At 47.9% G+C, this 13,293-nt stretch overlaps 1 protein-coding gene across 5 annotated transcripts in view; it reads left to right on the forward strand.

The window, feature by feature from the left end:
• The window catches only part of MYH14 (myosin heavy chain 14), a 90,280-nt gene that overhangs the window by 30,300 nt on the left and 46,687 nt on the right, over positions 1-13,293 (forward strand). For all 5 annotated transcript variants that reach the window (XM_004286149.4, XM_033417248.2, XM_033417251.2 and 2 more), the window contains 7 exons: positions 477-572; positions 2,838-2,956; positions 4,194-4,346; positions 4,556-4,729; positions 5,039-5,212; positions 7,239-7,353; positions 10,695-10,882. In XM_004286149.4, coding sequence (XP_004286197.2) covers positions 477-572; positions 2,838-2,956; positions 4,194-4,346; positions 4,556-4,729; positions 5,039-5,212; positions 7,239-7,353; positions 10,695-10,882 — 1,019 coding nt within the window. The remainder of the gene's footprint in view (positions 1-476; positions 573-2,837; positions 2,957-4,193; positions 4,347-4,555; positions 4,730-5,038; positions 5,213-7,238; positions 7,354-10,694; positions 10,883-13,293) is intronic.

Below are 13,293 nucleotides of genomic sequence, written 5' to 3' on the forward strand. Positions count from 1 at the left end.
CCCTGGAGGTCCAGTGGTTATGACTCTGCTCTTCCACTGCAGCGGGCACGGGTTCAATCCCTGGTCAGGGAACTGAGATCTCTCGTGCCACGCTGTGTGGCCAAAAAATAAAATACAGAATTCATTTATCCGTTCATGTATTTAAGACCTGCTTGGTGTCAGGTGGTGGTATAATTTGACATAAGGTTTTTAAGCTAGATTTCTTTTTTTTATTATCTTATTTTTTAATTGAAGTGTAGTTAATGTACAATGTTGTGTTAGTTTCAGGTGTACAGCAAAGTGATTCAGTTATACATACATATACATATATCTATTCTTTTTCTGATTCTTTTGCATTATAGGTTATTACAAGATATTGAGTATAGTTCCCTGTGCTATACAGTAGGTCCTTGTTTAAGCTAGATTTCTAAGGGGCTAGTTCAGACCACATGTCAGGACCCTGAGCCTCGCTGATCTGTGTCTCTGCTGCCCCTTAGCCATGCTGCGGATGGTCTCGGCCGTTCTCCAGTTTGGCAACATTGTCCTGAAGAGAGAACGGAACACCGATCAAGCCTCCATGCCTGACAACACAGGTACCACCACATGGCCTGCTACCCACCTACGTACAGAGCATCCTCCCTTCCCAGCCAGACCCACCTCCCATCCAGGACCACCCTGATTTCCTGCCCTTTGCTGAATCTTTACCAAAATAACACCATCCACTCTTTTCTTGATTATAAAAAGTGTGAGCTCTGCTGAAAATTTGAACAACACCAGTGTGCCAAGGTGGAAGGGGGCGCGGACAGCAGGATCCTCTATCATCCCAGCCCCTCCCAGAAAACCAGCATTAGCACTGGCCATATCTCCTCCTGGCCTCTGCGCTCTGCGTATATATACTTCTGGGGTTTTTTTGCCTTTCAGCAGAAGTATAGTTGATATTCCTTTTTTTATCAAAATGGAAATAGCTTTGCTTCTTTATTATTATAAAATAATACAATCTGAATGGGGAAGAAAATATGGCAAGACAGGGAAGTATAAAGGCAGGGAAATTACCCATAATTACTGCTAACACTTTGGGGCGCATTTCTCTCTGGGCTTTGTTCTACGTCTGTATCAATAATTATCACAGAAATGGAATCTTGCTTTACGCCGCCTTCCCCTCGAGATGGGAAGAGCTTTCTGTCCTGATTATGACACCCTATGGGCTGTTTTCAAAAGCTGTGCAACACAGAACATATGAAGGAAGGGGCATCTCTCACGATGTCACTGATCTGAGCTGTCCCTGTGACATCTGGGGGCCAGGTTCACACACGCAGCAGGTGTGCTATACATACTCATTCGTTTGATTTTCAAAATTGGGGTCAGACCTTATAAACTGTTTTGAAACCTGCTTTCCCCCCACCCCCTTAATGCAATGGGGGTAACTTTTCAAGATTATTAACTAGAACTCTACTGGGGTTGCTTCACCTGGGCTCTGTGAGGAGAACTGTATGTCAGTATAATTAATCTCCTTTGGAATCCCTTGTATTTCCTTTTCTGCATTTGCAAACATTAATTGGAGAAGCAGCCCCCAGGCTCCACCGGCTGGCAAAGTACACACCAAGGGCTTAGAACCCTGTTAAGTCACCCTGTTACTGGCAGCATAGTACTCCATGCTGTTTTTTCAGTTTTTAAATATTCCCATATAATGCAAAATCACTGTAGGAGAATTAGAAATTGCAATTGCATCAGAGGGAGGGAGAGAGAGAGAGAGAGAGATTGATTTAAATCCTCATCACCTCTCAGAAATAACCACTGTTGACATTTTAATGTGTCTCTTCCTCAGTGTTTTTCTCTTTTGCTGGAGCTGAGTATTTGTAGTAACTATCTTCCTGTGACGCAAGTGATAGAGGCTCAAAAACACTTCTTAATGATCATTTTAATTCAGAGACGAAAGAAGAAATACACCTGCCCACACAGCCCTTCCTCCATCTTCTGCCAAAACAGCTATTAACATTTTGGCAATTTTTTATTCCCACAAAAATAGGGAAGAGCAGTGAATTTTTTAAGATTTCTTTTAGGTTTGGCCACCTCACTGAACTCTTATTCCAAGAGTTTTCCCCCAGCATTTTATTGAGACATTTTCCAACATATAGAAAAGTTCAAAAAATTTTATACCGAACACCCAGATCCACCACCAAGATTCTACCACTGACACTTTACTACACTCGCTTTATCGAATATCTTTGCATCCTCTGTTCATCCGTCTCCTTTTCTGGCGCGTTTCAAAATCTCAGATATTGGTACAGACCCTTCAGCCTGTATATCAATGACTGGCATCCGATATTTGTTTACAGTTCTTTCATGGACTGGAAGTGAAACATACAAATCATGAAATGTACATGTCTTAAGTGTACCGTGTAATAATTTTTAATGATTATTTATTTAGTAAATAATTATTTATAATGCTTATATTATTAATTAGTGATAATAATGTTATAAATAATTATTATTTATAATAATAACATTTAGTGGCTGCAGAACATTTGTTCAGATGGATGCACCCTGACTCTCTAACCAATCCCTAGCTGTTGGACATTCAGGTTGCTTCCTGGTTTTCCCCATTGTAAACAATGCTGTGACGAACATCCTCCTAGTCCAGCTTTTGCCCACATCCAGAATTATTTTTGCCAACTTAGGGTTCCAGGAGGAGAATTATTGGGCTGGAGAATGCACACACCTTTAGGACCCGTAATGCCTCTAGCGGGAAAGGCCGGTGTTCCACCAACAGTGGGGGGTGGCACCCTCTCCCCCCTCCCCCACTCTGCACTGTCCCCACCTCCCAGTGCTGATCGCATCTTGGTGCCTCTCGCCCTCAGCTGCACAGAAGCTCTGCCGCCTCCTGGGCCTGGGGGTGACAGATTTCTCCCGCGCCCTGCTCACCCCCCGCATCAAAGTTGGCCGGGACTACGTGCAGAAAGCACAGACCAAGGAACAGGTGGGCAAGGCTGGCGGCAGGTGGGCGCAGGGAGGGCCCTGGATTTTTAAGCAGCTTATGCAAGTTTTTTCTCGCTCACTCAACAAACTTTTGCTGAGTGTCTGTTCAGTTACCGACTCTGGTCTAGGTGCTAGAATAAAGGCAGTCATGGAAACAAAGACCACGCCTTCAGGGAGCTCAGGCTGTAGTAGGGAATCAGATAATAAAGGAAGAAACGGGTGCTTTCTTCAAAGGAGGGGATTGAGGTGCTCGGGAAAGTCTTCTCGGAAGAGGTGACATTTGAGTTGAGACTTGGATGGTTCAAGACAAAGGGAATATAGCATGTGTAAAGGCCCTGGGGCTGGAACAAGCTTGGCAAGTTGGGAACATTAAGGAGATCAGTGAGACTAGACAGTGGGGGAGAGGGTGGTAGAAGCTGGAGTCAGAGAGGTTGGAAGGGGACAGATCACATGAGGTCTTAGGAGCCACAATAAGGAGGTGAGTTTTATGCAGAGTGCAGCAGGAGGCCAGTGAGGATTTAAGCCAGGGAATAACTTGGTTCAGTTTGTCTTTATAAAGATTCCCTTGTCTACTGTGTGGAGAATTGGGTCCAGGGGGACCCAGTGGAAGCAATGAGACACAAGGAGGCCACTGTCACAGTGCCGGCAAGCGATGAGAGCAGCACAGATAAGCGTGGTGGCAGTGAGGGTGGGGAGAGGTGAACACAGACTAGATGTTTTCAGAATTCCAGTTTTGGGGCAGAGGCCTCTGCCTGACCCCAGGCTGGGCTCTCGAGGTGCTAGGACAGAGGAGGCACAGTGACGGATATGAGCTTGGGGATCACACTGACCTGGGTTCTGCTGTCAGTCAAGGTACTATTGATAGGATCCATTTTACAGATGAAGACACTGAGGCACAGAGAGGTTTATTCACATGCCTGAGGTCACACAGCCTCTAAGTAGCAGAGCTAGGATTCCAATCTAGATGTTGGTCTCCAGATTCCACCCTCTTACCTGTTCTGCCGTGGAAATTGGTTCAAGGGTTGGGTGGAATATTCATGAACTAATGTGCCCCCAAGCACTTCACACAGTGCCCGACGCACAGTAGGGCGTCACTAATGATCTGCTGTTGTTAATGTCACTGCTCTTGACGAACCATGATGGGGCTCCGTCCACACCCAGTGTCTCCCTGCTGGCAGGGTGGGGTCGGGGGGCACTAATGTGCAGGCTGGGCCCTCACTGTGTGCCCTGACCTGCAGGCTGACTTTGCGCTGGAGGCCCTGGCCAAGGCCACCTACGAGCGCCTCTTCCGCTGGCTGGTCCTGCGCCTCAACCGAGCCCTGGACCGTAGCCCCCGCCAAGGCGCCTCCTTCCTGGGCATCCTGGACATCGCCGGCTTTGAGATCTTCCAGGTCTGCGCTTTGTGCCTGGCTGGGGGCTGGGAGGGCTCCATCACGGTGGCCCTGTCCCCCTCTCTCTGGGTCCCTGTCCCCCTCTCTCTGGGTCCCTGTCCTCCCCTCCCTGGGTCTCTGCTCCCCTTTCTATGGGTCCCTGTTCCCCCCGGGTTCCTGCCCCCTCCGGGTCCCTGTCCCCCTCTTTCATGTGTCCCTCCCCCCCGCAGCTGAACTCCTTCGAGCAACTCTGCATCAACTACACCAACGAGAAGCTGCAGCAGCTCTTCAACCACACGATGTTTGTCCTGGAGCAGGAAGAATACCAGCGCGAGGGCATCCCCTGGACCTTCCTCGACTTCGGCCTCGACCTGCAGCCCTGCATCGACCTCATCGAGCGGCCGGTGAGCCCACGGCTGCTCTACCCTCCACGTGACCTTGGTCCAGCTCCTCACCCCACCGGCCTCAGGCCTCTCCATCGGTTAAATGGGGAAAACGGCATAGATCCTTGTGGCTGCTGGATGATTAGAACCCAGAACATGCCTGCCACAGGGCGTGGCTCGAATCAAAGGGCTAATCGATGGCTATAACGGTTGTTCTCGTGTTTGCTCGTAGGTCCCAAGTGGCACAAGAACTAAAAATTAGCAGCAACCTAAGTGTCCAGTATTTGGGGATCTGACTTAACTCTTCTGCCCTCCTCTGTTAATGGTCAGGCCAACCCCCCTGGGCTCCTCGCTCTGCTGGATGAGGAGTGCTGGTTCCCAAAGGCCACAGACAAGTCCTTTGTGGAGAAGGTGGCCCAAGAGCAGGGTGGTCACCCCAAATTCCAGCGGCCAAGGACTCTGCGGGATCAGGCCGACTTCAGCGTCCTGCATTATGCGGGCAAGGTAGGGAGCAGGGGCCAGCCTTGGGGGCTGTGGGTGGGAGTGAGGATGAAGGGAGGGTGCAGAGGGAAAGCAGGGGCCACCTGGTGTCCACTGGGACAAGTCACAGCCAGGCCAGGGGTAGGAAAGCCCTTGGAGGAGTGAGGACTCTGTCTGATGAAGTCAGCAAAGGCTTCCTCAAGGAGGGGATATTTGCAGTGGGTTTCGAGAGATGGATAGGAGTTCACCAGGTGGAGAATTAGGTGCATTTTATTCACTCATTTGGCCAACATATGCCTTTTGTGGGCTCAGCCCTGTGCTGAGCAAAGCTGGGAACCCACGTCAGATATGATTCTGTCCTCACAAAGTTCCTTATCTGGGAGGGAGACGAAGACAGACCATCGGGATATAAGGCCGATAAGTGCTTTAATGGGGCCAGCTAGGGATAGTGTCAAAGTCCAGAGGAGCAATCCCAGGGAAGGTCTCACAGAGGAGAGTGATGCTTGATCTGAACTCTAAATCAAGGGTCAGCAAACATTTCCTGTGAATAGTTTCAGTTCTGTGGGCCAGTCTCTGGCACGACTACTCAATTCTGCCATGAGAGCACAAAAGAAGCCACAAGTTCACACATAAATGAAGGCCATATTCCAATAAAACTTTATTTATTTTATTATTTTTTAAATTATCTATTTATTTATTTTTATTTATTTATTTATTTTTGGATGCATTGGGTCTTTGTTGCTGCACGCAGGCTTTCTCTAGTTGCGGCAAGCGGGGTCTGCTTTTCGTTGTGGTGCGCGGGCTTCTCATTGCAATGGCCTCTCTTGTTGCAGAGCACAGGCTAAGCACACAGGCATCATGACGTGCGGGCTCAGTAGTTGTGGCTCGCAGGCTCAGTAGTTGTGGCACACGGGCTTAGTTGCTCCACGGCATGTGGGATCTTCCCGGACCAGGACTCAAACCCGTGTCCCCTGCATTGGCTGGCAAAGTCTTAACCACTGCGCCGCCAGGGGAGTCCTATTTATTTATTTTTGGCTGTGTCGGGTCTCAGTTGCCACACCCTGTGCGTCCTCTTTGTTGTGGCGGGCGGGCTTACTTGGCCCGTGACACGTGGGATCCCAGTTCCCCAACCAGGGATTGAACCTGCGTCCCCTGCATTGGAAGGCGGATTCTTAATCACTGGACCACCAGGAAGGTCCCTAAAACTTTATTTATAAAAGGAGGTGGATTTGGCCGGGAGGCCATTGTTTGCCAATCCCTGGTCTAAATGATGAGTAGGGACTTCCCTGGTGGTCCAGTGGGTAAGACTCCATGCTCCCAATGCAGGGAGCCTGGGTTTGATCCCCGCTCAGGGAACTAGATCCTGCATGCCACAACTAAGACCTGGTGCAGCCAAATAAATAAATATTTTAAAAAATAATAATAAAATAAATGATGAGTAACCCGTAGCCAGAAAAGAATGGGTGGAGGGAACGGCATACACAAAGGCTGAGGGGTAGGAGACCCATGTGTTCTGTTCTAGAACTCAGTTGTTTTCCAGACATTTGCTAAGATTTCCTGTGTGCCCAGTCCTCTGCTGGTTGTGAGTCAGACTCAGGCCCCGGCCTCTGGAAGCCACCATCTGGTGGGGGGGAACGCATGCAGGGAGTCGTGGTGGTCAAGACTGTGATTCCATGGAAGGGAGCTGGCCACGTGAAAATCCACGGAGAGGGAATCACAGGTGGCGGGAACGGCAGGGGTCAAAATTCTGAGGTGGAAATGAGCTTGCACATTTGAGGACCAGAGTGGCTAAATGAATAAGGAAAGAAGTGTTGGTGGATGAGGTCCCAGAGGTGGGCGGGGTCCTCTTAAGGGAAATACAGAAAGGGAGAGGGACCATGCTGCAGGTGGGTGCAGTTCAGGATATGGGCACAAGGTGTCCACCAGTGCTCTCTCCTGAGTGGTGAGCCCCAGAGCTGGGAATCTCAGAGCTTCTGGGAGGCTCCCTGGGAAATCAGCAGTGCTGGTGAACCCACCATCCCGCCACCCTCCTGTGCCCAATTTCATTCAGGTTGACTACAAGGCCAATGAGTGGCTGATGAAAAACATGGACCCTCTGAATGACAGTGTCGCAGCCTTGCTTCACCAGAGCACAGACCGGCTAACGGCAGAGATCTGGAAAGACGGTAAGGACCAGCTTCCGCAAGCCCTGTCCCTGGAGCTCTGTGCATCCCTTCTCCCAACTCACAGTGTGAACACTTTTGTTCCAGACCTGAGTTGTCAGCTCAGAGGCAGAACTGGTGCCAGTAGGCCAGACAGCCTTACAGTAGTGATTCCAATTAGTGATTATTGATTGATATCTCAAACCAGCATCACACTCAATGATAAAACACTCCTCCTTAATCAGAAAAAGACAAGGATGCCCACTGTCAACACTGCTGTGAAACACTGTTTGGGCGATAATAGTTTATGCAATCAGACCAGAAAAAGAAATAAGTATATGAATATTCAAAAGGAAGCAATGAAGTTATTAATTGTAGATGGCATGTGATCCCTAAAAAAAAAAAAAACAAGAGATTCGACTGAAAAAGAATTAATAACAACAAGAGAACTCGGAAGGGCAGTATTTACAGGTTAGTCAACTTTTAGGCTTTGCTTTCATTGATCTCTCCCAAAGTTCCCTTCAGGGATTCAGGGAAGAAAAAAAAGAGCAAAAACCCAGGTATAGTTTTGGAGTTTTCCTGCTCCAACAAGGCCCGTGTGAGTTTGGCCATCCGTCTTTTCAGACTGACACTTTCAGACCAGCAAGCCCTGTCCATCCTTGCCCTCCATCCTTAGAGGAGGTTTGAGAGATGATTTTATAAAACGGACAGAACCAGTATCTTGGTTTCCTGATTCTGGGTTTCCAGAATCTGTCAGTTTGCCTTAATCTTTTATTGAAGTGAAAAGCATAGTAGTAGAAGCGCCAGCTCATGCAATTGGACAAGAGAACAAAATAAGCAAGATGAGTCATTCCCAAAACAAACTCACAGAGCAAAAGGGCATAGCACACCTTGATATGGTGAGCTGATTTTAGACAGGGAAATTTGATGTTAGTATCTCATATAGTTTATACAAGAGGGATTGAAAAGCATCGTTTGATGTTCAGTAACAGAACCAGATTCTGCCGAGAATCATCTCCTTCAGACTGAAAATCTTCCCCGTCAACTTCTTTAAAATTTGTGCCATGTTCACGGGCACATGATGTTCCCCCTAATCCTTCACATGCTCCACCCTGTATATGCTCGGCTCTCAAAGTGTTCCAAGAGAGAAAGTAGAAGTGGCAAAGCCTCTTGAGTCCTAGACTGGAACCCCACACAGTATTATTTCCTCCACAGTTCTTCTGAACAAAGCAAGTCACAAGGCCAGCCCAGATTCAAGGAGCTGCAAGTCACAGAGAGGGGTGGGGGATTGGGGCCATTTCTGCATCAATCTCTACTACAGCTGCCCTGAGCCCAGATTTGGCTTTGCTTTCGGGCATCCTGACAGCCCAGAGTTGGGTACCCAACATCCTGGAAGCCCAGGGGAAAAGGCAAATGAGACAAACTCTCTTCAACAAGCTGGGTGGGAGCCTTGAGTTAGTCCTTGAGCTTCCTGGTGGCCAGGGCAAAAGGGGATACCTAATAAAACAGATACAGACTCAACCTATAGGGAGAGAAGTTTTTTCCCCCCAGGTATTATATTCGCAGGGGACATTCGCCCTTTCATCCAACATTGATGCCCTCATAAAGCTGAACAGGACAGTCTCCCTGGCTTTAAAAGTTCATGGCCAGGATCAGGTTCCTCCTCCTGCTTTGCTCTGCGCTGTTGACTAATAACCCTTTCTTCTTTTTTCTTCCTGCCTCTTCTCATTGCTGCTCCCTTTGCACCTCCCATCCCGTCTCCCTGCCTCTCCCCCCCTCTGTCCTCACCCCCACCCAGAGCACGGGGGCTTGCAGCAGTTCTCTTTCCTGGGCTCCTTCCCACCGTCGCCCCCAGGATCTTCAGGGAGGCGCGGCTCTGCCATTTCTCCGTCAGGGGGTGGGTGTTGCTGTGCACCAACGGGTGAGATTTGCCAGACGAGGAGGGTGGGCCCTTTGGACCGGGAACCTGGTTTTGAACGTCTATCCCCTTTCCTTACCATACAGAGATCTTTCCCTCTTCTTTCCTGTCCCCACCCCTTGTTGGCTCCCTTAGCAGTTTCCAGACTCTTTGTAGCAGCACAAGGCCTTCTTCTAACTAAACCGCGTGTAAAAGTGCAAACAACTGTGACAGTATCAGCTGGCATTAATTGAGCCCGTACTGTGTGCTGTGCACTGTGCAAAGCCCTTTCACGATTATTAACACATGGAATCCTCTGAACAACCTAATCAGGCAGCTGTTAGTACTGTTACCCCTGTTATACGGATGAGGACATGGAAGCACAGAGAGGTTAAGTCAACTACCTGTGGTCACACAGCCAGTAAGGGACAGAGCTGGGATTTGAACCCAGAGCCTCTGCTCTTACCTGTGCTATAAGAACTTAATAAATGATAATTAGCCTTTTGATAATAACTAGGAGCATGGCGGTAGGAGGGAGACTTGAACCTGGGGAGGAAAAATGCCATATCTGAGCCCCCACTGTGTGCCAAGCACTGCCCTCAGAGCGAGTTATCTAGTTGGCCGTGATAACCCTCGTGATTGGGGATTGCAGGCCATCAGATTCTGCCCCAGCTGCAGGTTCTTGAGAAACTGGGAAGGATTCAGTACATAGAATTTGAGACAAAGGAGTGCATGTTTCTCACTAGTTGAAGTGACAGCATCAAATGACAATAGGGAAAAAAAATTATCATGAAATCAGGCCTTTCTGGGAAAATGGTGACTATGGAGGCAGTTTGCCTTATTTTATTTTATGTTTTTTCATTTCTTTTTATTTATGTATTTTTAATTTTTTGCCTTATTTTAAACATTGCCTTATTTCAAATATCGTAATAAAGCCAGACTTCATTACATTGTTAATGTGACACTGTTTCAAGTTCCTGAAAATGCAGCTGTGGTTATCGCCCTTTTCCCTCTCTGTGCCTCAGTTTCCTCATCTATAAAATGGGAATGATTTTTATAGGCTTGTAAATAAGCTGATGTATGTCAAGTGCTTTGAGCAGTGCCTGGCAGAGAATAAGTGCTAAGGAAGCATTTTCTATCTTCATCATCATCATTTGCTGATAAGGAAAATGGAAAAGAAGGGTCAGAGACCAGGGTTCGAGAAGATTCATACTGCCTGGGTTCAGATCCTGGGTCTTCAGATCCTAAGCTGTGTGGCCTTGGGCACAGTCTTCCATCTTTCTGAGCCTCAGTTTGCTGGTCAGTCCAGTGGGCTGATAACACCTACCTTACTAGGCTGTGAGAGGTGTTTCATATGTAAAGTGCCAGGTCCTATAAATAATAAGATCCTTGACCTTTGGCCAACCCAGCCCCCTATAACTGACCTTTGACTTTACTCTCTCTCTACATCTGTTTCCTCCTCCCACAGTGGAGGGCATCGTGGGGCTGGAGCAGGTGAACAGCCTTGGGGATGGCCCGCCTGGTGGCCGCCCACGCCGGGGCATGTTCCGGACGGTGGGACAGCTCTACAAGGAGTCCCTGAGCCGCCTCATGGCCACACTCAGCAACACCAACCCCAGCTTCGTCCGCTGTATCATCCCCAACCACGAGAAGAGGGTGAGTGACCCAGCCCGGGGAGGGAAGGCAGCTCTGGCAGTGGGTAAAGTCCCAGTCGCTGGATGTGGCTGGAACCATGTCTGGCCCCAGGCTCACTTCTGACTGGCTGTGTGACCTCAAGCAAGTTGTTTTCCCTCCCAGGCTCAATGCCCTGTTAGGAAAATTCATTCATTCATAGGACTTAAGTTTTACTGAGCACCTACTAAGTGCCAGGTAGTGGGAATACAGTGAAGTCAGGGAGGGCTCCCTGGAGAAGGTGAGGTCTGAGCTTGGAAGGATAAGTGGCATTCTAAGCAGAGAACAGCTTGTGCAGAAGCCCAGTGGTTGGTTGGAGCATGAAAGGTACAAGGGATGGAAAAAAGACCTTTGGAGCTGGGAGTGTCATGTAAGTGTGGGGCGACCATGCCTGGCCTCCTAGGCCACCAATAAGTTTTCTTGTTGGGAAAATCAGAGAACAGGCCCTGTAGAGAAGGGTCAGCATAGTAGAAGGTGAAACTAGGTGCCTGGGGCTTATACTGTCCTCAGAAAGCAGGAGCTGTGGTTATTGAGTAGGTGGATCTGTGTGTTTCTCATAGCTGTAAATACCATATTTTATCAAATCTAAGACACCTTTATAGTGACATTTTAGCATCTCTGAAGTTGGGATGTGGCTTACAATCAAAGGCCTGTCCGAGTTTAATTGACAAGAGCTTTTCTTTCTTGGTGGTATATAAGATAACAGTGTGTTTTACAATTGATAGTGGCTTTTATTTGATGAAATACGGCATACATGGACTCAGCCACTTCTCCAAAGAGCCTTAGTGGAGAATGGTGCTTACAATCTAAGATCTGGGTGCTCCATGGTATCAAGGTGTCACTCCCAGGACCTCTCAGTAAATAGAGCTATGTACGTACACACTAATGTACATGCATGCATACACATATGTATATACATGTACACACATATGTGTACATACACGTAAACATCTATGTTTATTTCTATAACTATCTTTATATATTGAAAACTATGAGTTCCCACCAGTATGTCAAGTTCCAGTCCAACATCTCTTTTTAGCAACAGTGAGATCCTGTAATATAGCACACATTTACTAGTTTTCTCAGTCCCCTTTTACGTAATCAGTCTCCTGACCTTGCTGGGCACCTCCCCACTCAAGCCTGCCAAATGTCTTGTTGAAGGGTGGAATGGAGGAAGGAAGGAGGAAAGGAAGGATAGAAGGAAGGAAGGAAGGAAGGAAAGGAGGGAGGGAGGGAGGGAAAAAACCAAAATGTTACTGTGAGACCATCCTATATATTATTTCCAATTTCCAGCTATTTTCAGCCATTTCCTTGGTGTTCTTTTGAGAGAGCCACTAAGATGGCTTAAGCAAAAGTGAGAATGTATCAGGAATTCCCTGGCGGTCCAGTGGTTAGGACTCCACGCTTTCACTGCCGAGGGCCCGGGTTCCATCCCTGGTTGAGGAACTAAGATACCACAAGCCACAGGGCACTGCCAAAAAAAAAAAAGTGAGAATGTATAGATTCACGTAATTGACGATTCCATGATTAGGTTCAGGCACAGTTGGATCCAGGTGCTCAAATGGTGACGTCAGGAATCTTTTTCCTCTGCTTGGCTCTGCTTTTCTATGTGTTGCCTCCTCTCCGATGAATCTCTGTCTCCATTCTCAGGGTGGCACGGCAGCCACCAATGGCTCCAGACTTTCATTCTTTCAGTTCAGCAACCCTAAAGGAAAGAGAGAGCCTCTGGCAGCATGGATGTAGCAGAAGTCCCAGGGCTGGCTTTCACTGGCCTAGGATGGCTCTTGTGCCCACCCTTGAACCAGCCTGATTGGCCTGGCCTGAGTCACATGACCATGTCTGGAGCCAGGATGAGGTCAGTCCTAGCCACTCATGGACTGACAGCATAGGGGGAGGAATAGCGCCCTCCCTCCCACAGAATGGAAGTGTTATTACCAAGGAATAGGGAACATATATAATAATAAATAAACAGAAACTCCCTTTTTGCTGGGACATAAACATTCTGAGGGCAGGGGCTTTTATCGCCTTTTTTACTGCTGAGTCCCCAGTGCCTAGAACACATTGTGTGGCAGACAGTGAGTATTAATAAACATTTGATGGATGAATAAGTACATATATGCTTAGATAGCCCTTGAAAAAGATACAGAATGGTGGTTCTCATTTTTTAACCCTCGTCCCTACCAGATATTTATATTCTGCCCTAGCCTGGGGCCAGGGCTTTTTTTTTTTTTTTTTTTTGGTTTTGTTTGTTGTTTGTTTTGCTTTTTTAAGCATGTGAGGGGACTCCAGTGTGTAGTCTGGGTTGAGAACAACTGATCTAGAAGGCTCCATAAAAACCTGGGTATTGTGTTGACCACTCTGGGGGCCTGGGCAAGGCAAGAGTTGTTTTTCAGAAT

This window comes from Orcinus orca, chromosome 20 (genome assembly GCF_937001465.1).
Source record: "Orcinus orca chromosome 20, mOrcOrc1.1, whole genome shotgun sequence".
Classification (NCBI taxonomy): Eukaryota; Metazoa; Chordata; class Mammalia; order Artiodactyla; family Delphinidae; genus Orcinus; species Orcinus orca.